Genomic DNA, 23300 nt, shown 5'->3' with positions numbered 1-23300 from the left:
GACTTTAAGTACACCCACGAAACTGCCCAGGCCATCAAGGGTCTGCGTATCTGAAAAGCCGCTGAATCTCTGAATGTTGTCACTGCAGAAGCAATGCAGGCCATTCTGTCCTTTCAGTGGCTCTCCTTTCAGCAGAGGAGCTGGGGCTCCCTCCCCACTGCTGAATGCTCCCCTGCTCAGAGTGGGACAAGCATGAGGTGGCTGGGTATAGACTGAAATGATAAACAGCGACTCTTCTACAAATGTGGAGGTTTATTTCAACAAAATGTGAAAAGAATACATTTGACTGAAGCTCCTTGCTCATCAGGGTATATGTCCATCGACTTCTCAATGAGACAAGTGAAGGCTGCTTTGTGAACAAAGTAGACAGACAATATGGCAATCTCAGCTCAAGCAAGTCTTGGTCAATACATCATTTATACTCCTCCTGCCTCAGTAACCTTGCATGTGTAATGGGCTGTGGGAATATCAGATCACTCATGTTCTGTGGCTCTATCTGACTTCCCCACATGAAAAGTCCCTGTCCCGGGTAAGACCTAAAGTCAAGTGCGCCAGAGATAGGGGAGTAGGCATTACAGGGTTGTAGAGAGGAAATGTATTCATTTAATGTGTCATAATTTGGCAGAGGGGAGAAGTAAAATGAGTATAACCTGCCCTGCCTCTGAAGAAAGGCCAGGGCAAGCACAGGATAGGACAGGCCAACTGGGGAGGGAGTGCATGACTTCATTCCATAACCTGTAGGTGTGTGTAGTTTTATTTACTGCAGAAAAGTATAGAGGAATAATCGGTCAAAGAGGAATCCAATTCTTACTTACTGGGTAAGGAGATACCAGGAACAACAGATGCTTCCTCCTGGACTGAATTGCTCCCCACCTTTCCCTGCCCTTCTTTGACGGTGCCAGACACCTGCAGCAGGGCAGCCTGGCTGGGGCTCTGAGTTCCTGGGGGCAGCCAGCGATGATGCAGCCACAGTGCCGATCTACACAGCTCCCGAAGAAAGGGGAGGTGCAGCTCTTTCTTGTGTGTGAACTATAGGGTTAAGGCTCAAAACTGTAGCTTGTACAAAAGTGTGCATACCACTGCTTTTAAAACGTCTTAGTGATTTCCTCCTTGGTCACCAGTGACAAATGCAATTAGCTGCACCGTAGGAACTGAATGCTCCACCAGCCCTGATCACCTGCCACTCTTGCTTTAGGAATACCAACAGGGGAATCAGTAAGCTCTTTCCTTGAATAAACTGGTTGTTGAAAATAAACAAACTCTTTCCACCACCCGTGAAGAGGCCCCCGCTGCTGGCCAGGAAAGGACCAGTGAGCCTGGAAGACAGCAGCACCATGACGGAGTTGTAGATAATCTTAAGGTCACATGGAGTCTGTGTTCCCTGGGAGCCTCCCCACGCTGGAGAAGGCCAGTTTCTGGTGCCGAGAGCATAGATGTCACCAGGGTTCCTTTCAGCAGCTGTAGGGAGACCTGCTGCCCCTGTAGCCTGTGTACATTCCAGGAAGAGATAGGACCCGAAGGGAGTAGGAGTGTCAGCAACTGGGAGAGTTGCCTTGGAAATAGAGACGAGTGACTCGGTAGGCACTATTCCCCTTTGTAACTATCAAAGCTCCAGGCTTAATAGTAACAAACTTCTAAGTTCTAAAAAGAGAGACTATCTGGCCCACTCTCCCTGTGGGATCAATGACAGAAAAGGCAATTCCACCTGGTTCCTCCTCTGCCAACTCAGGCTGCAGCACTGCCTTGGGGCCCCTGGAGGAAGGCTCTCATGCTCTGGCTTTACAGCTCCCGCCAGGTGTAACAGGTAGTTGAGCAGTGACATGCAGGGTAGTGGCAGGTCAACCGTCTTTCTATTTGTTCCAAGAGAACTGAGCCCAAGGTCGAGGCCCCCAAAATCCACAACAGTGACTTAGTCTATTTGCTTTCTCTGCTTCTCGTATTATGGTTTTGCCCTCATCTTTGAATTCCCACGGACCTTGCAGATTTCATGCTCTAATTTTTCTTCATAAACAGGTACCTTGGTGTGACTGGGCTGGGAACGATTCCTCTTCCAGCGCTTAGCATGTGCTGGGCTGAACGTGAGGGTAAAGAAACAACGGAACGAACCCGAGGCTTCTCCCTCTCCCCAGACCTGGTGCTGGGCCTATGGCCTCAGCCCAGCCCTCCTCTGCTGCCTGTGGCTGCAGGCTCATGGGGCCAGGAATGAGGGAAGGCTGGGACCAAGGAGCTGTCAGGACAGGAGGCGCAGCCCTGCTTTTGTGTAAGACCTCATGGTACGTGCTGTACCCTTCATTGCCTTCGCAGGTCCTGTGCAGGGAGAGAGAACCTGCTGTCACAGCCAGGGTAATAAATACTGAATGGGACAGGTGTGACCAGTGGGCTGGAGTAGGGGCTTGTGACCCTGTATCCTAGGATGTCATGCATAACCTGAAAACATTCAAGGGGAAGCAAAATGCCTCTTTGATCCCAGTGCTGGGCCTCCTGTGCCTTCTCATGACAATGGTTTCTGTTGTGAAAGGCAGCTCTAGCCCTTTTCTCCAGAGGCAGGGCAGGGATGGGCAGGAAGCTCTTCCTACGTCGAAGGGGAGTCCATCGTGGAGAGGATCCGTACGACTTCTGCTCTCTGAGTGGGTGAGATGTGCTGGGTCATATGGATGATCGAATCCATGGCAACCTCTGGATTGGCCTGTACCAAGCTGGAGAGGAAGATTTGGGATGGTGAAAAAAAAAGAGGTGGCAGTATCTAGATCAGGGTAACTTGAGAACTGCCCAATCAACATGCTGACAGAGTCCCCTGCAGACACTTCAACCACCGCCTCACCTGACTTGTTTTCCTACATGAAAAATATCCCCAGCAGCAAGGCAGGCACAAGATGAACCTGAAACATTTTGCTATGTCAGAAAGTAAGGAAGTATTTCAAAAACAAAAAACAAAACCAGTGGGGGCATGTCACAAAGATAGTGGACCCAGCATGGAGGTGCTCACACCGGCTAAATCTGGGATATGTTGGGCATCAAAATAAGTCTAATAATGAATTACAAATCACTGAAATAGAAATTCATTAGTGTACACCAATAATGAATATATAAATGAATGGAGGAGGAAAGAGGACTTGTGCTTACAGAAGAACTGGAGAGGTGACTGGTGATTGTGGAGGACGTGCTAGAGTTGGAAAGTTATCATTTCGCAACCTCACTGTAAAGACTGGCTCAGGCGAGAATCATCAATGGATGCCAAATCTAGGCAGAAATTCTAATAAGGAACAGGATGTTTGCATGGCCTCAAACTATCTCCCCAGAGACTGCCTATCAGGCGAATCAGTAATTATACAGTGGAGAAATCGAGTAACACCTTGACCAGGTGAACAAAACTAACATCAGGAGGGGCAGATGACATTGTGGGTCTTCAGATGTGGTACTGTGAAGACCCCATCATCACATATGCTAATATTCTGCTGAGAATGTACAACCTGAATCTAATCATGAGGAAGCATCAGACAAAGTCAAAATGAGCAATGTTCTACAAAAGGTGGGTTAGATAAAAAGTTTCCATCAATGCTAAATTTACTAAAATTGATCATTTTATTGTGGTTATGTAAGAGAATATCTCTATTAGCAAATGCACACTGAAGTATTTGGGGGTAAAGGGCCATGATATATATAACTTATCCTTAAGTGGTTGAGAAAAAGGAAAACATATATACACACACACACACAGAGCAAACAAACACAAATAAGCAAATGGGGTGAAATGTGAGTAACACATACATCTGGGTACAGATTTGTTCTTTGTACCCTTTTTAGTTTTGCAACTTTTCTATAAGTGAAACGTTTCCATAAAATGTTTTTGAAAATGTCCCCAGCAGTCTCCACGACCCGTCCTATGGAGAAGACTAAAGACTAGAACACAGCCGACTCTCGGCTGGGGGAGAGGAGGCAGTTTCCCAGAAACTACCTTGGATCGGCTTTCCTCTCAGAAAGGTTCATCCAGTTTGAGTACCTGCATTTGGAACTAACAGTTGGGCACAAAGCACTAAGCCTTTGTCCAGCAGAGATTATTAAGTGCCCCTGGGGACCAGGAGCTGAGGAGGAATGGGACTTCAGGGCTCGATTTTATCTGTGGGTCAATTACAGCATCTCAAACAAAGAGACCACAAAGATCGTAAGGCCTCAGCATCCCACTATTTGTTCTTAAATCTTCCATTCCAAAGAAGTGAGCCCCACTTCTCCTACAGAGGAGCTCCCCCTGCGGGTCTCACCTGCGGATCTGCTTGAGGACATAGTCTCTGCTGATATATTTGATGTTTTCCTCTATTACTGAGCGAACACCATCTTCCTCTGTTAGCTGTTTCTCCAGCCACTCCACCAGATCCTTGTTATTGTCCCAAACGTAGGCCTGCGAACAGATGACTCCTGGTCAAACACCGATTATTCAATATCTGGAAAATTCACTCTAAAAGCTGCTCAATGCAAAAAAGTTGTTCACAATTCTGTTTGGAGGAGGAGGAGGAAACAGGCCTCAAGGCAGGAGCTGTCCTCTTCTCCCTTTCCTCCTTTCCATGCATATTTGAAGCGTCCAGTTGGGTCCTCCCTCCAGAGGCATCAGTGCTCACACTCTGACTCTGGTCCTGTCCCTCTATGTCCCTACTTATTCCACAAAGGCTAAGAGAATTTAATCACCAGACAGATTTGAAAGAAATAGTTAAAAGCCCAAACTGTGTAGTCAAGTGCTGATTGAGAGAGAAAGGTTGTTTATTAGGCGGTTTAAAAATGAAGTGTGTGCTTTCTGAGGAACTGAGACACAACAACTAAAATGTAAGTCTCTAGCCCCAGCCAGGCCTGGCAGATGAGCTGCCTGGCAGCGGAAGTCTCCTGAGAAGGAGCCACAGTCTCTCAACAAGGCACAGAGGGGGACTGACGTGAGGGAAGTCTTGCCGCTAGGGGAGAGCCACCGGGTCAGAAACCTACCCCCCATTTTACTTTCTATGAGAGTATTCCAAAGGGTCAAGACGTCTATAACCCTGAAAGTCTCAACAAACCACCTCTTGCCTCCTTTTTTTCAAGATCATTTAGCTGAGTATTTCCTGGGTAGTTGACTACATAATAATTCAGGAGTGTGTTAGAAACCTAATAGCCTTCTCCTTGCTCTCTTCTCTCATTTTCTTTACAAATCATTTAGGAATCGTTTTGTTAACGGTTTCCGGAAAACCAAGTACCACCATTAGGGCTCATTCATATTTATGTCATTTTGTTTGGGCAATTAAACACAAAGCTCGTCATTTAAAGGTGCGCTATCCTTCTCTGTTATCACTAACGAAGTCAAAGTCAGAATGACAATGAGTTTGGTGCTGTAATTTAATAGGTGGGTGCATTAGGGAGTCTCAGAGGCTTTGAGGCTTGAGATGTGGCTCAGGAAAACTGTACAGTGTAAGCAAAGGTGCCAAAGCCACAGCTGTGACTACAGGGCCAGCGAGGCACACAGGAAACATTTTCATCACATCCTTCAAGAGGCATCAGGCAGTAAGCAACTGGGCACTGCACTGTGTCATTGTTTTCTAACTTTCTATTTCGTGCCTTTAAAAATAATTGTTTCTAGGCAGGTCCGGTGGTGCAGCAGTTAAGTGCACATGTTCTGCTTCAGTGGCCGGGGTTCGCTGGTTCGGATCCTGGGTGTGGACATGGCACTGCTTGGCACGCCATGCTGTGGTAGGCATCCCACATATAAAGTAGAGGAAGATGGGCACGGATGTTAGCTCAGGGCCAGCAAAAAGAGGATTGGCAGCAGATGTTAGCTCAGGGCTATTCTTCCTCCAAAAAAAAAATAAATAATAACAAAAAAATAATAATTGTTTCTTTTTGTGTGTGTGAGAGGAAAACTCACCCTGAGCTAACACCTGTGCCAGTCTTCCTCTATCTTTTTTTTTTTGTATCTGGGATACCTCCACAGCATGGCTGATGAGTGGAGCAGGTCAGCACCTGGGATCTGAACCTGAGAACCCAGGACACTGAAGCAGAGCATGTGGAACTTTAACCACTTGGCCATGGGGCCAGCCCTCTTTTTAAAATTATTTTTTTTTTGCTTGAGGAAGATTGTCCCTGAGCTAACATCCGTGCCAATCTTCCTCTATTTTGTATGTGGGATGCTGCCACAGCATGGCTTGATGAGCGGTGTGTAGGTCTGCACCCAGGATCTGAACTGGCAAACCCTGGGCCGCTGAAGCAGAGCACGCAAATTTAACCACTAAGCCACTGGGCTGGCCTCCTAATTGTTTCTTTTCTGACTTGCACTTCCCTATCTCTAACTTGGCTGGCAAGTTAGCTGTGACTGATTATTTATTATAGGTCATGCAACGGACTTCCACACTTCTAACAGTTCTTAAAGAGTCCTTCACAGTTGAAGGCTTAAGGAGCCCCAGGATTAAGGATCAGCAAATGTCCCTTTTCTAGCTCTTTGTTCAATTCTTTTACTGGCCCCAAAATTGCCCATCTCTGTAATTAGATAAAAAGATCAGCTCTCCTAGTTAGAGAAGTATGGCCAAGACAGTGCAAGCCTGAGTGAGCCTTCCCACCTCTCCATGCTTTGGTCAACAGACATCTCTGAGGCTAAATGGCAGGAAAGTGTTTTGTTCTGAAGAAGAGGAGGAGCCACATGAACCTGTACCGACAAGGGGGTAGGTGGTGATGCTGTCCACACAACGTGGTTGTCCCAGCTCCTGCACACCCCACGTACAGATGGATACACCTGGACTCCTAACCACTGCCACCTGAACTCTGACGTTTCCATTTCCATCACTGGTCATTTAGACTTCTGCTCTATGGCTTGAAGACTTCTGAACATGCCCCTACTTAGGAAGATTCGAGGGTAGGAAAAAATAAAACAACGAATGCTTCCTGGGTTTCAGAATGGAAAAAAAAGTTAGATTTACCCAAGAAACCCAAAGCTTTTAGTTTAGGAGAATATTTAATACTCTTATTAATCATTTTTAATCCGTTTGCTTTTAATTAAGAAACAGCATGATGCTTTCCTATCAACATATGCCAGGGAGCAGATTAATTGTGGCTTAAGATAACTCTCCTTGATTGGTGTAATGTATTAGCTAACGAGATGCCTGCTTCTAACGATGCTCAAGACACTACACTTGAAAGCCAACTACCCTCTAGAGAAAACTCTTCTGCCTTCTCCTCCTGCAGCCACAGAATATACTAGGTGTTTAAATTAAACGTTAAAAAATTTCCCAGACAGGATTAGAGCAACGCATTCCAAGTTTCAGAGTTGTTGCTCTACAGATTTGCCGGTCACTCAAAGGACAACTGGATGACAACCACCAAGCCCAACCCCAATAAAGTTCAGACCACAGCATGGAGGACATGAAGGCAAAGGGGTGCAAATCCCAGTCAACTGCATTTTTAGCAAGAATCAACGAACTTCAGCACTCACAGTGCCACAGGTTTTTCTCACTAGACCTGGGAGGGTTTAATACACTGCAGTGAGCTGACATCCTCCACCTAGGAAGAGCAAGGCTCCCTTCCGCTGGGTTAGCATATAACAGTTCCTTGTCTGCCCTCATGGAACAGCTGTTAAGACTCAGCATTCCAGCCGTTCAGAAGGAAGAGCCAACGCTATTCCCAGGAAAAAAAAGCCATTATCACTTCCCTCCTTAAAATTATGAAAAGGTAGCTGATTAATGTTCCAGTGTGGATTTTAAGTAAGTGTGAAATGCTGGGCTGTGAACCTCATGACAGGCCAGGGCCCATATGTCACCTGCCTGATGCTCATCCCAATCAGAACATTTTAGTATCAGTAAAGTAGTGATAATTAAACATCACAACAGTAGCCTTACAATAAGTTCAGCAGATACTTTCTCTCTCTCTGCATCACAGATAAGTATCTCTGACACTACTCAGCCTCACTAATTGTATGTAGTAATTAGTCTATCTTACAAAATCTAAATGACCTGTTTGGAAAGTTTCATTTCTAATGTATCAGATGGCGCTTAAGCCCTCCTCACTCAATGGTACAGGGAAGTGACTAGGGCAGAGTCTGATGGATGTGAGCCCTGATTACCATGCCCTACAGATAACTCACCTTGTGAGCTGCCTTGAGATACCTCTAGCAATGTGATTTTTTTCTAAGGCTTTGGGGTACAGTAGCAAACAGCCATATGGGCTGGGGTGGCCCGCTGGACCCCCATCTCCTCAGAGCCACTCTAGTCTCAGCCCCAGGCCCACCCGGAGCCAAGCAATACTTTCCAGGTTCAGCCTCACCCTCTCCCTCCCTGGCCCTAAATCAGAAGTTTGGTGGATGAGACTTGTCCACAGGTAACTTGAGGCCAGGCTCTGGGGACAGTGGAAATCAAATGACCATACTGACGGTGCTTTTTCCTCTATCTTCCTCACAAGGGCCTCCAGTGACCACTCATCTCACTTGGAAATCCAGAATAAGAGTGAATGGGTAACTATAAGAGTGTATTCTGGCATCCTAGGTTGAGGATAAATTAGAGCAAGCCAAATCCAAGAATTTACTATGCTCATGGAACCAACCCCCCTCCCGCCAAGACCATTAAGTTACACAGGTTTAACTCTCAGGCTCTGTTATGTCGTTATTTTTACCCTCTAATATGCTGTGCTGAGGCAGGAGGAGGAAACTGGCATACTTTGAGTGTCTGCTAAGTGCCAGACACCGTGCTCCATACTTTACTTATGTCATTTAAAACTCAACCCTGTGAAATAAATATCATCCCCATTTTTTTTTTTTTTTTGAGGAATATCTGCTGCCAATCCTCCTCTTTTGTGCCTAGGAAGACTGGCCATGAGCTGACATTCGTGTCCATCTTCCTCTACTTTATATGTGGGATGCTTGCGACAGCATAGCTTGACAAGTGGTGCACAGGTCCGCACCTGGGATCTGAACTGGTGAACCCCAGGCTGCCGAAGTGGAATGTGCGAACTTAACTGCTGCACCACCGGGCCAGCCCAATATCATCCTCATTTCACACATCAGGAAATGGAGGCTTAAATACTATGTCCATGCCAGTAAATGGCAAAGCTGGGATCCAAAAAGTTTGTGAGATTTCAAAACCCATGTTCTTTTCATTGCTCCATACAGAATTCTAATCTCAATTTCTACTGCTGGGGCTTAGGAGAAAAAATTAGTCTGTTTGAAAAACCATACACTTCAAACTGTGGATCTAAGAATCAAGAGAGAAAACATGCCCATGAAATGACCCATTTTAAACCTAAGTTCTTGTTATTTTTTTCAGGGAGCTGGAGTGATGCTTTTCTTCTGCCTGCAGTGAAACTATGAACTATAAACCCTGCTATTTCCTACAATAGGACTGTCTCAGGGGACTCAAACAGAATCCCATAACTCATGGTAACAGATTCCTCCAGGGGAAATAAAAGAATTACACTGCTCAGTTATATAACATCACTGTGTCTTCAAATTTTCTGTACCAGAATCTCTTTTTTCAGGATTAAGATTAAAAAAACAAATTCTCTGGGAAAAAAGAACACACAGCACAGCTGATAGCTGCCTCTCACTGAACGTTTTTGCCTACAGTAACCACAATACGGAGTAGAGGGTCACTTCGTGGTGCAAAGCCAGGGTCTAGACTCAGCCAGCCTCTGTACTTGAGAGACACAGCACACAGTATCTAGCACTGCTTGAAGGACCAAAAACAGCGACGGTCTTCAGACATTCCCAAACATACAGCAGATTCCTTGTCAGCCCTTCAGAGGTGGCACGGAGGGCTTTGAACACTGCAACACTTCCTTCTCTCAAGGGTGCTGCTGATTTTATCCTCCACCCCACACTAAACGAGGTCCTGCTGAGCCTGCAGAACATGGAAAGAGGTTTCAAAGCCACATCGTAGGATCACCCGCCCTCCCTTTCTCTCCTCGGCAGTCCTGCTGGACTAAGAGCTTAGGAGAATGCCGCCTTTTATAGATGGGGGCAAGGGAAACAGCCTCAGTTCTTGGGCATAGTTGGTTCCCAATAACGCAGGCAGCCTCCTCCTGAGCTATGGGGCTGGGGTTGTCTTCCGCATTTGATTTCCAGCCAGGAGTCTGTGCACATACAGTCAACCGTTCTCTCCATTGGTAAGACATGGCAATGACCTATTTCTCCAGACACACTGGCACCCCAGAGCAGGATGCTAAGGAGCAACTGAAGGGACTATCCACTCACTTCATGTTTGGAGGGAAGCTATTCCTTCTCATCCTTGTGCCTACTGAGGCCCTGCAAGACCATTAGTGACTAATGTGGTAGGAAGGCAGTGCAGGCCTCTTCTGGCCACACACACACACTCCATTTACCCTAGCCGGCCACTCTTAACTGGAGAACAACCTCTTATTTTACACTTGCGTGACTTTCAATGCCAACTTCCACTAGAACCTGCCAGTAGCCACTGAGAGAATTGTCTCACTCAATTATGATGCCAAATACTGACCTTAACCTGAACCAAATGGTGCATAAGTCTACGCTCCCCAACTGCACACCTGAAATATTTATCCAACAGAGCTTTTCAGTCGTAAAGAAATGGGTAGACTTAACACAAAAGTGAATCTTAGAAGCATCCTGATTCACTGACTTTAAAATTGATGGTAAATCTTCGGGTTCCTTCCTGAGAACAGTCAGCAGAGACTTCAGGCAACAGTTCCCAGGAAGAGGCTAGAGTGCCTGCCATCCAGCCCTCCCTCAATACTCTAACCTAGTCACCAAATGTTTTTGATCACAGAGCCATCAGGAAAAGAGAGAAATATATTTCCAGCACATACTATCAATATTCTGTAAGATGTATATATGACATATGTGATTTACTTTTAATCCATATACCAGCTACTAATAAAGGTTAATTTCTTTCTTTTTCTTAGGACAAATAGAAATAAAAGTTCTAGCCTTTCTTTCCTATGCTTCTGTGGACTGTCTTGTGCAGCCCACAATTCCAAGGGCAAATGCTGGTGCTCATGTTGGTGTCTGGTTGTCCTGGCCTCAGACCCACCCCATCCTGAGCTCTGGGGCGACAGCACCAGGGACACCATCTCAGCGGGGTCACTGCTCCAAGGCATGTGCCATCTCTGTGAGATCACCTCAAGAAGATGCCAGATTCATAGTTCCCTGCAGGCAGGGTGGACACTTCCTTCCAGCTCAGATTTGAAATCAGATGATCTTTAGCTGCGGTTATAGCACCTACTGCCTAAATTACTATCACCTCCTATTAGGCTTCTTGCTCCTGCCTCCTTCACTTCCACCCTCCACATAATCTCCTGAGTGGTTTTTCTAACAATACAAATCAGAGCAGGTCACCCTGCTGCTAAGTTTCCACAGACCTCAGGACCAAGTCCAAACCCCTCAACACAGCTCCCACGGCCATGCACAATCCCAATCTCCAAGGCATCCGGAAATATCTGCTGTACCTTAGATGCACAACATTCTTGCTATCAGGCCTTGCAACATGCTGTTCCTTCTGCCTAGAACATTCCTCCCACAGCTCCTTCCAATCTTTTCCTCTGGTTCATTCCTACTTTGTTTTCAGGTCTCTGCTGAGACATCACTTCTAGAAGTCTTCCCAGACTCTCCTCCCCCTTCCCAAACAGTGGGTCAGGTGTCCTTTCTCTGTGCTCTATGACTTCCTGGGTTTGCTCTATTTAACATCAGCCTCACCGTTGTATGTGTGACCTCTTGGTCAATCTCTCCCCCTCTAGATGGTGAGCTCTGTATGGACAGGAACAACGTGTGCCTCTGTCCCTGCCATGTCCCCAGGGCCTAATGCTGTGTCTGATATGTAGTAAGTATTAAAAAAAGTTTGCTGAATGAATGACCTGCAAAAAATGCCCTACCACCTCTTCTAGTAAGCCATCATGACGTGCTATGGTGAGGGGAGGAAACAGGGCTTAGGCCTTATGCTTCCCTTCTACTCCTGCCCTTAGAGGCCTGGGGACTCTTGGACAACAAGCCTTGCAGTCCTCAAGTGGGGGTACGGAGCACAGCATGAAGGCTCCTCTGAGGGCACCCACCTACCTTCACTGTCCCTTCCACTTCCACAAACCAGCGCCTTAACATGGCCTGGATCTGGCCATCAGTCAGCTCAGGGTTGGCATTGTGGATTTTCTTCTTGACCAGGTCCTCCAACAGGAGACGCCTCAGCCGCCAGTAGAAGAAGGTACGGGATGTTTTCCAATCCAGGATGTCCTACATACAGACAAGAATAAACTTAGTCACTCCCCAGCTCTAATCCCCACTTAGTGCCCAGTCCAGAGGGAACTCTACAGGCACAAAAACCTACTCTCCAGTAAGCCTCTCAGAGACTTGAGCTGGCTGCGAGCTCCCAGCCCCTGGAGATGTCTCCCCAGTTCAGAAAGCAGCCCCGACATTCTGCTGACCACAGCACTGTGCACAGGGCTGGGCCAGGCTAACGCTAACCCCACCCTTGGCTGAAATGTTCTGGGGAAGGGGCTGTGACTTCCCAGGTAACCAGAGAGGGAGCAATTGGTTCTGAGCAGATGGCTCAAATACCTTGCATGCAGATCAAACAGTGCAGTGAATTAGTTGCTGCTGGAACCTTGACACTAGTAATCCCCACAGCCTGAGGACCACCTGGGCAGCTGTCCCCAATGGAGGCACATGTGACTCAGTTTCCCACCAGTAAAATGGAGCTTGCCTCCTGAGAAGTCCATGGTAACCTAAATCCTAAGTTGTTTTAGGATGATGATGGATATAGAAAAAGGGAAAAGTCTCTCCAAAAAAATTGAAAATGGTTTGATCTGCACAAGCTGTTCTAATCCAGCCCTAACAGCTCCCTGCTTGTGAGCCTGTGTGCACGAGACATACACTTGCTCACTCGAGGGTCTCTGACAAGTCAGGAGAAGTGGCAACCACTGTACTTACATTAATAATACCCTTCTCCTGCATCCGGCCTGGTGTGTCGTGCAAGTCAGCAAACTGCACAGCTACCTGATGGTAAATGGGAATCAGGAATTCCTCTCGCTCCTTCAACTTGTTCTCCAGCTCCTTCCGCTCAGCTGCACTTAGCTCTGGGGTGCCTGCAATTAAATAAACCTGCCCATCAGACCTGCCTTGTGGTGACCAGGAATCTCTCTGCCCAGAAGCAGCTCCCTCCCTCTGTGACCTTGTTCTCCATTGTCTTCGCCACCTCTTTGCTGAGTAACTGGACTCCATGAGATGCCAGACCTGTCCTTACCTTGCCATGGGGAGCCAACATGTCCTCCTCCTTTCCCTGTGGAGATCACAATTATGAAAGCAGCCACGGGAGTGAGTCCCTTTCCCCAGGCCTCTCCCTGAGCAGGTGCAAACAACCACCTGGGGCCTGTGTCTCTCATCATCTCACTGACTGACAGCCAGGCCCCGCCTTTCCCATGAAGGACACCATGACCATGCCCTGCTGACCAGCATCAGAGCGACTGGAGTATTCCGAGTGTGGACATCCCCTACACTTCTGAGCACAAACCAACAGCTCTTCTTTCCTCGTGTCCACACCAGTCACCCACCCACCTTGATAAGGCTCCAAATGACTCCTAAAGTTGTAAACTGCTTTAGTCCACAGATTCTAATCTCAGCTTTGGATACTTTTAACCTGAAACTAATAGAATCCAATCTAATTAGAGCCAGATCTGTGTGTCTTATGCCAGCTCAGTGGATTAGCCAGCCCCTAGTCTCCTACCTGGGCAGCTTCTGCCAGAACCAACCCCTGACCACAGTGACAAAGACATTCTAGTTCTTGGGCTAAAAGAAAAGAAAGAGGAGAAAAGAAAAAGGCAGTTCACAAAGCCCATTTGGATTACTGAGCTTAGAAAGCACACAGTATCCTCACTCAACAGATAGGAGACTTTGAAATTCCTTATAACAAGGAGGACCACTTCTCCAACCCCAATCTACAGTGTCCCAGTACAGATGCTGCTACGTTGTGCTTTTTTTCCTAATTACTCTCAGAATGGAAGTTGCAATTAATACTGAAAATTTAGCTGCCTGCCTAGTAAGGAGGAGTAAGTCTAAATGCAGGAGCAATAGGTGATAGCCCCTGGTGCTGGGGACAATCTGAAGTGCTTTGTCACCAAAGCTGACAAATAAATACATGACCACAGGTGATGGGATGCAGAAGAGAAAGGTCTATTTCAAGCATGTCTGTCTGGGAACAGGCCTTGCTTTTTATGTCACTATGAATCATATGCCATGAACAGTCTCGGGCTGCTGAGTGGGCCATAAGTATTATACATAAACACATGTTAATAGAACAGGGATGTAACTAGAGTATCTAGTTTCATTTTTATGAGGGTTTTGGACACCCAACTCCACCTCTTTTTTTATTTTTATTTTTTTAAATTCATAATTACTTTAAAACTGTTGAAGAATGCTGAAGGCCATCTTTTCTTGGGCTTTCACAAAGAGGGCAATCACTAACCTATTGCTTTAGGCCCCTGACACCTCAGCAGACTTCTTTCCAAACCAGGGAAACAGCATGGCAGCACTGGGCCTCACAGTGTGGGGTAAGATGAAGGCCCATTCACTCTAGTGTGGATCTGCTTGGACTTATGGGAGGAGGGCCGACTTGTCTCCTCTGAAATGAGATGTCTCAGTTATAACATCCTTGACAAGGAAGCACACATTTTTTCCTTCTCTACTAAAAGGAACCAAGACTCCTTGGAGAAATGGTTGATTCCAGGGCTGAGGCAGGAAAAATATAAGATGAGCCTGGAATGTATTGTCACCAAAAGCAAGGAAGCACTCAAAAAATGATTGGGACATGTTAAAAGGACACAGGACCAGTTTGGGACAATTAAACCCAACCACTGGCCAAATCAGGGACAATTTGAGCATCAAATTTATCAAAATAGGATAATGATATTTATTATCAGAGACAATATTTATGGAATAAAGTAAGAAAATGTGAATCCACCCTGATATAAATAATTAAAGGAGGGAGAAGGGAAGGGAAAGCTCTCCCTTCTAGCAGATAACGATTAATAGACGTAGAAGGAATGATGGAATTAGAAAAATCATCATTTTACCACCATCACAGTAACTGATTCTGCCAAGAATTATCAACGGATACTAAAACTAGTGGATGAAAGTTGATGAGGAACAGGATATTTACACAGTCTAAAAGTATCTCCCTACAAATTACTTATTAATTACAAAGGGAAAAATGGTAACTTTACTGTGGATTAACCTACTGAACAAAACCTTAAACAAGTAATCAAAGTTACCATCACCAAGAAAATGACAAACTGACACCATGTGCCTCCTCAGATGATGTCCTGAGAAGGACATACATCACTTTTGCAATATTCCTGCCAAAAAGGCATAATCTGACTACAACCATGGGGAAACATAAGACAAATCCAAATTGAGGAACACGCTATAAAAAAGTGATTTGTACTCTTAAAAAACAAAGTAAGATCATGAAAGACAAGGAAAGGCCAAAGAATTATTCCAGATTAAAGAAGACTAAAAATACTTGACAACAAATTGCAACATGTGGTCTGGGATTAGATTTCAAATCTGCCGCCCCCCCCCCCCCACACACACACAAAAAGCTACAAAGGACATTATTGGGACAATTGGTAAAGTTTTAATATGAATCATGGATTAGACAGTGTTCTATCAATGTTATAGTTCCCGATTTTGATAAACGTATTGTTGTTATATAAGAGAAAGACTGTTCTTAGAAACACACAGTAAGTATTTATAGTTAAAGGAGTATGATGTCCACAGATTACTCTCAAATGGTTCCAAGAAAATGTGTATGCATGTGGAGCAAGAGAGTGAGCTAGCACATGCACATAAGCATGCAGAAGTGATAAAGCAATTGGGACAAGATGTTAACAATGGATGAATCTGAGAAAAAGGCATCAAGTCCTCTGTATTATTCTTATATCTTTTCTGTGAAATTATATCAAACGGAAAGTTAAAAAAATAAGCCAAACTAAAACAAATGTTTTTCCTGGCTCCCCAGTGCATATAATCAGTAATCAAAGCTGATAATTCACAGGGCGCTGGGCATTATTCTAAGTGCTTTATATCTATTACCTGGTTTAATCCGTTCAACAACTTTATGAGGGTGGTATTCTTTTTTTTTAAGATTTTATTTTTTCCTTTTTCTCCCCAAAGCCCCCCGGTACATAGTTGTGTATTCTTCGTTGTGGGTTCCTCTAGTTGTGGCATGTGGGACGCTGCCTCAGCGTGGTCTGACGAGCAGTGCCATGTCCGCGCCCAGGATTCGAACCGACGAAACACTGGGCCGCCTGCAGCGGAGCGCGCGAACTTAACCACTCGGCCACGGGGCCAGCCCCGTGGTATTCTTTTTTTTTTTTTGAGGAAGATTGGCCCTGAGTTAACATCTGTTGCCAATCTCCTTTTTCTTCTTTTTTCTCCCCAAAGCCCGAGTACATAGTTGTATATTCTAGTTGCAAGTCACCCCAGTTCTTTTATGTGGGATGCTGCCACAGTACGGCTTGACGAGTGGTGTGTAGGTCCACATCCAGGAACCAAACTGGTCGACCCCAGGCTGCTGAAGCAGAGCACATGAACTTAACCACTTGGCCATGAGGCCAGCCCCAAGGTTGGTATTATTCTTATCCTCATCTTACAGGTGAGGAAACTGAGGCACTGAGAATTTATGTAACTTACCAAGGTCACAAAGCTAGAAAGGGGCAGAGCAGGGACTCAAGTGCAAGAGCGTGACTCCCAAACACTGTTACATTGTCTTTCCCTGCTTAAGTGGGGCAGAGGACAAGTGCTTCAGCAGCAGGATCCCTTTAATTTCAGAAAAGGCTTAATGATGATGGCAGACTCCTGGCTGGTAAAGCTGAAGTTCCACCTTAGGCCCATTCCACAACTGAGACTAAGACGATGTCTCTAATAATTCTCATTCTGTAGGTCAGACCCAAGATTTAAGGTAGCTCCTCCTGTTATTGTGAGATCAAGAACTAACACAACAGTAGGTGGAATCACAGCCCTGCTGAGGGGCAAGAGATGGCAAGACCATGGATATGGCTAATAGGGAGTTCCAGACCCTTCCAACATTCTCCCTCTGGGAAAACAACCAACATTGGGCAGGTACACACACATATAGATATGTGCACTACACACCATTTATTGGGCACTTACTACGTGCCAGGCACCACACTCAATGCTTTCAGGACCACAGAGCTCCTAAGTCACTAATTCAGACTTAGGTCAGCTATTAACACTGCTACCAAGCTGAATACCTCCATGTTACTGAGCTTTTTCCAAATTGCTTTACATACATCATCTCTAATCCTTATAAGACCCAACCTTACAGGCAGGGTATCTATTTTACAAATGAGAAAACCAAGCATCTAAAATGTAAAGTGACTTGCCAAATGGCATCCAGCTCTTAAGTAGCAAAGTCAGGATTTACACTTGGGTCCGGCTGTCTTCAAAGCCTGTGTTCTTCCACAGTAAATGGTAGTGAAGGCGGCCAAGCAGGTATCCTGGCAGTGGCCAGCAAAGAGCAATCAGCTGGAGAGTTGGGCCATTGTGTTAGAGAGGAGTCAAGAGCACAGCTCAGCACTGGGTACAGGGTGTGGGGAGCAGGGATGGGATGGGACGGACTTACAGGCTTAGCAGAGCACTCTGTGAACAAGCCCTTACCAAGTGGGACAGACAGAGGAGGCTGGCTCCTGGACTAACAAAGGTCTTGTCTACCCAGTTAAGCTATTCTAGAGCTTTGAAAGAATAACACAATAAATACCTGTAATGCCCTGGCCCTCCTGAGACTAGGAAGATCACAAAGCATTCCTCCAAAGGCCACCTTGTTTGATTTGTTCAGTAATGCCTCTGATTGCAGTTCAAGAATTACCTCAAAAAAGTGTCAAAGCAAGGAAAAACACGAAGTAGAGAATGTATGTATTTTATTTATTTTTTTGCTGAGGAAGATTCACTCTGAGCCAATATCAGTGCCAATCTTCCTCTATTTTGTATGTGGGTTGCTGCCATGGCATGGCTGCTGACAAGTGGTGTAGGTCTGCACCCAGGAACCGAACCAGGGCTGCTGAGGCAGACTGCACTGAACTTAACCACTAGGCCATGGGGCCCCGAGAATGTATTTATTTTAAAGTGCACATGAGAAAGCCAAGAATTTGTGTGCTTTGTTTTTTTGTTTTGTTTTTTTTCTTAAAGATTTTATTTTTTTCTTTTTTCTCCCCAAAGCCCCCCAGTACATAGTTGTATATTCTTAGTTGTGGGTCCTTCTAGTTGTGGCATGTGGGATGCCACCTCAGCATGGCTTGATGAGTGGTGTCATGTTTGCGCCCAGGATTTGAACTGGCGAAACCCTGGGCTGCCGCAGCAGAGCACACGAACTTAACCACTCGGCCACGGGGCAGCCCCGTGTACTTTGTTTTAAGGAAGGGAAAGAAAAGGGTTTTCTAAATTTTATTTTCTAAAAATAAAAGGCTGCTCTTAAGCTAGTTAGACCCTTCTGTAGCACACCAAGGACCCCTCTCTCCTTGTACAGCAAAGCAGCCAGCCCTGGTAATGATTTAGGGGAGATTAACAAATATGTCAATGTCTATTTTCTGCTTAATTTAAAAGCGGCATCTATAAAGATTTTTGACTTCTGAACCCTGTTCTCCTGAAAGAAAGAAGGTAAGAATGAGGACGGGGATAAAGAGTGATTATCCTATCATTGATCGTTTGTCAGGAGCATTTCTTATTCACTGGACTATTGTGAAAAGCTAAGCTCTCGATCAATCCTGTAAGCTCCCTGTACAATTAAATATCTTGGAATGGTTTTCTTTCTTTCCTAGCCAGATTGCAGGGCCTCAGGGTTTTTAGGAAAGCAAGTAGGGGTGCACGCGCATGTGTGTGTGTGTGTTTAAGAATATGCTACAGAGAGAAAAGTCATTCTTTTCTAGAATCCTACTTTAGGAAAAGGCTGAAATGGGGAAAGAGAGGTAGATTATTCCCATTCCTTCCTTCCCCAAATAAAAAGTCCCCATGAAATCTTAAAAATTCAAGCTTTAATTAAAAAGTTTTAAGGTAAAGTGTTAAATACAGAAGAGGCATTACCAGTCTGATCAAATAAGAGCTGACGTTGTTGAGATGTCACCATGTGCCAGGAGGATTGTTTAAGTACTTTTCATCTCATTTAATCCTCACAACAGCCCTAAAAGACCACTACCTTCAGATGAAGAAACTGAGGCACAGAAAAGTGAGTCACTTGTCCCAGGCTACAACGCCAGGAAACGGTGGAGCTGGGATTTGAGCTCTGGTAGGCTAGCTTCAGAGCCCATGCTGTTTAAATGAAACAAGTTAAACTGACCCACAAGTGTCCAGAGAGCAGCAGCCTGTCAGGTGTTCCCAGGGCCAGGACATAATGAAAAGCCACATCTCTCCTCCATGGGGTCAAAGCTGAAGAGAAGCTCCCAAGGAGACAGCTGATTTCTGCAGCAGGAGGTGTTCTGCACCCCGCCATGACACTAAGGGAGGGCCAGAGGAGGAGCCTGACCCTGAGGATGAGCAGACCACACCCTGTGCAGGAGGGTGAGACCTTCGAAGTTTGGAATAAAAACCAGATTGATAGGCTAGAAACACTCTACTCAGCCAAAGGCACTAGGTGACCTTGCAGAAATCTCTTTCCTCTTTTGAGCTCTGTTTCTCATTTATGTAACAACCCTAATCTGGCAAATAGGACGAATGTTTTATGAAAGAATATGATGTTAAAGTTTTCTCTTAAGCAAGCAATTTGCTTTGATTGGTTAAATACTTATGAAGCTAAAGAAAAGGACTGGACCACCCTCCCTACTAAGCTCCTGAAAATCTCAGATGTAAGAACACACACCATACCTCAACCTTGAGACTGAAAAATCAGCATTAAAAAGACTGGAATCTTATTAAGATTCAGAAGTACAAACATAAGTAGTTGTTTAAAAGATCTATGTAATCACATTTTCTATGTTGAAAGAAATTTCTCTATAAAGATAGTAAGAGGGTGAAAAAAATCCCTGCAAAACTATTTCTGTATCCATAACAGGTGTGCCTTTCTTATACAAAAGCATTCTTGAAAAACTGCGTAAATCAGATCCTGTTTTAAATGCGTTAAGGGAGCTATTTAGAAGGAACCCTGCAGTGAATCCTTTGGTAAAGCAAATAATCCTTTTGTAATGGGAATAATTTCTCCCAATGTATCTAGTTTTTTTCAAAATCCCATTTTCATATATCTGCTTTTCTTCAAAGGGGGCCATACCTATCTAAATACAACTGCATTTGCATATTGATTTTAACAGCAATTCTCTCAAGGGATGTTTAACCCTAAGGTTCCTTGCAATGGTGTTAGTGCTCTGCTGTTCACATTTTTTAAAATCATTATAGTAAACCCAGAGATTTCCAAAGAGGAGTAAAAATTATATTACCCCCCTGCAGGCCTGTCCCCTGTGCTCCCATGCCAACATCCCACACAAGAGTCAGGAAACAGCACAGAATTCTCTGAATTCTAGTGGCAATAAGCCTTGCAGTCTTTACTATTTTCTTTCCCTTAGTTGCTCCCCTGAGTCTGGCAGGTCGAGGAACAGGGATCTGGGTTAGCTGTGGCCAACCGGGGAACAGGCTCTCTCAGACATATTCTGATGACAGACTTCAGGCAGGTAGAAGCTGAAGTTCAGTCTAACAAAATGCCTGCCAGGTCTCTCCAGCCTGACAGAACTGTGAATCACTGCCTCCTGGGAAGAAGCAAGCCCAGGTGCTTTTCTTAACACAGAGTACCGGATCACACCAAAACGACCCCTTCTTCTTCCCAGATGTGGTCACTATTGTACTAAATTGCACCAAGCCAAAGAGCTTCTGAATGAGTGTGATGAGGTAGGTTTTAAGCTGCTGCTAACTTAAGGAGAAGACATGATTCCATCATCTCTACCTTCATTATGGAAAAACTTATGTTGTTTCTCATTGGCCTACCTACCACAGAGCCCAGTGTCTGGATGGCCACGGTGCCAGTAAGGATACTCCATGTACAAGAGGTGAGAAGGCCAGAAGCCACTTCCCAGACACGGGTATTGGAACTTCTTTCTTTCCTAGGCTTAACTTTCCAGGTAAGGACAGTGCTTTCTGCCTCAAATAAGCAACTCTGGCTTTTCTTAGCTTACGATATCTTGAAGATGGACACAAGAGATGGAAAAACATGCACAGCTCAGATACTTTGATCACCTCTACTACAAAAGCAGCTTAACCCCTGAATCCCCTTAATCCAAGGAAGTGTCCTTTTCCTGTTATCCTGGCTGCTAAATAGAAGGCCTGGGAGGAAGGCATTCCCAAAGTGTGTGTGTTTGGTTTTTTTTTTTTTTTTTTGGTAAAGAAGATTGGCTCTGAGCTAACATCTGTGCGAATCTTCCTCTATTTTGTATGTGGGATGCCACCACAGCATGGCTTGATGAGCGATGTGCAGGTTCACACCCAGGATTCAAACCTGTGAACCCCAGGCCGCCAAAGTGGAGCATTCAAACTTAACCACCATGCCACTGGGTTGGTCCCCAAAGTTTTCTTTTTTCTGCTTTATCTCCCCAAATCCCCCCAGTACATAGTTGTATATTCTTAGTTGTGGGTCCTTCTAGTTGTGGCATGTGGGATGCCACCTCAACATGGCCTGATGAGCGGTGCCATGTCTGCACCCAGGATCCAAACCGGCAAAACCCTGGGCTGCTGCAGTGGAGCGTGTGAACTTAACCGCTCGGCCACAGGGCCAGCCCCCAAAGTTTTTTACAGACACATTTGTCCTCACCTGCAGCCACAATACTCTATCTGCACCTGAGGTGCCTCAGGCCAGAAGGCATGCTGGGTGCTGGTTAGGCCTCGCAGGGCCAGCAGCAGTGCTCAGCCAGTGCTGCCTCTGCCCCTGTCAGACTGTCACTCCCAGGGCACGATCCACGTGGGCATAGCTGAGGTGCTGCATGGCAGGCTGCCCGGCTGCCTGGGAACAGGGCCATGACTAAGATGTGTGTCTGGAGCAGAATAAAGTGCCAGTATTGGGCACATTTGCCCGGGTGTTCTTTGTGTTAAGGGAGAAGGACAGTGGGGAACTTACAATTGCTTCACAGTAGGGCTCGACAGTTCTCTCTCTATCTAAATTGATTTGTTACTTCCCTCTGAACACAAGAGGAGGCTGAGGATCCAGGAGGGGACCTCAGGTCACAGCAACTCAAGAGGCCAGGCAAGGAGGCCGTCCCGCTCCACAGCCACTCTCCCAGCTCCTGGCTCTGTGAGGAGGTAGAAGGACGTCAGAGAGACACAAAGAGGCCTTGGAGGGCTGGGGCTCCAATTCCAGAGAAGGAATTTAATTTCCTTAAGCCAACTAGAAAGGTAGGATGTTCACCTCCCTGCACAGACTCTACTGAGCCCTAGTTCTGAGAATCCAGGGTCAGGACTGGTCCAACAATGCAAGACTCTGGTAATGGGGATTACACCACATTTCTTTCTGGGTTAATTCTTCCCTTTAGCTCTGCCAGGAATCAATGTAGGTACCATTTTCACACTCGCTGTCATACTCACAGAACTGCAAACCAGTAATGAATAATCTCTCACCCAGACTAACTACATAAAATGACAAAAAGGCGTTTTTTTAAAAATAAAAATTATGAAAGAGATGAAGTTACCTGCTAAGAAATGAAATATTACTAATTATCCTTAGAGAATAAACAGTAATTCTGTTTCTGAATACAGTCAATCAGTTGTGCAGTGGTTTGCTTTAGTGATACGACAGCATGCTCCCCAGTGCAGAGGCCGGTTTGGGAAGAGATTGGGAACCCAAGATAACAGCCACTCCCACAGGCTTTCTCCTAAATCAGATTTTTCTCAGTGGAATTGGCTTTAGATCACAAGGGGAAAGAATTCTTATTTAATTTTGATCAGGCACAGTATTTAGCTGAGGTAAAATCTGGGGAAATCCTAAGAAAAGTAGAACACAGGGAACTAGAATTCCATCTGGGCTCTGACATACATTTACTTTGTATCTTGGATGATTGACCAACTCTTCTTTTTGCCTCAAACTCCCAATCTGGAAAATAAGGTCATTTTCACCCACTTTGTGAAAAAGCATTTTGGTATTTTGGTTCTAGGCATTGAGAAAGGAGCCAAAAGCTAACGTGAACCCACAAGGAGCTGGGTTCACAGCATGTTCTGTTACATCCCTGCTCATCTGTGGTGTCACAGACATGCCCAGGTGTGTAGGATCTCCCTGAAAGATGCAAACACCTGAGGGACAAGACCACTGCGGTTTCTCATTTCCTTTCCTATACCACTTGCTCCAAAAGCGGACCTCAGCCACAGA

The 23300-nt window shown here is 45.4% G+C and overlaps 1 protein-coding gene across 3 annotated transcripts in view; it reads right to left on the bottom strand.

Moving 5' to 3' along the window:
• Positions 1-232: 232 nt before the first annotated feature.
• ACACA (acetyl-CoA carboxylase alpha) overlaps positions 233-23300 on the bottom strand; it is a 271848-nt gene continuing 248780 nt past the window's right edge. For all 3 annotated transcript variants that reach the window (XM_046675864.1, XM_046675867.1, XM_046675865.1), the window contains 4 exons: positions 12887-13041; positions 12020-12190; positions 4260-4396; positions 233-2696 (listed from right to left, as the gene is read on the bottom strand). In XM_046675864.1, coding sequence (XP_046531820.1) covers positions 2573-2696; positions 4260-4396; positions 12020-12190; positions 12887-13041 — 587 coding nt within the window. In that variant the 3' untranslated portion in view covers positions 233-2572. The remainder of the gene's footprint in view (positions 2697-4259; positions 4397-12019; positions 12191-12886; positions 13042-23300) is intronic.

Source organism: Equus quagga, chromosome 11, assembly GCF_021613505.1.
Source record: "Equus quagga isolate Etosha38 chromosome 11, UCLA_HA_Equagga_1.0, whole genome shotgun sequence".
NCBI classification, from domain to species: domain Eukaryota; kingdom Metazoa; phylum Chordata; class Mammalia; order Perissodactyla; family Equidae; genus Equus; species Equus quagga.
The sequence above is the reverse complement of the archived record's forward strand: the minus strand, read 5'-3'. Positions and strand labels throughout refer to the sequence as shown.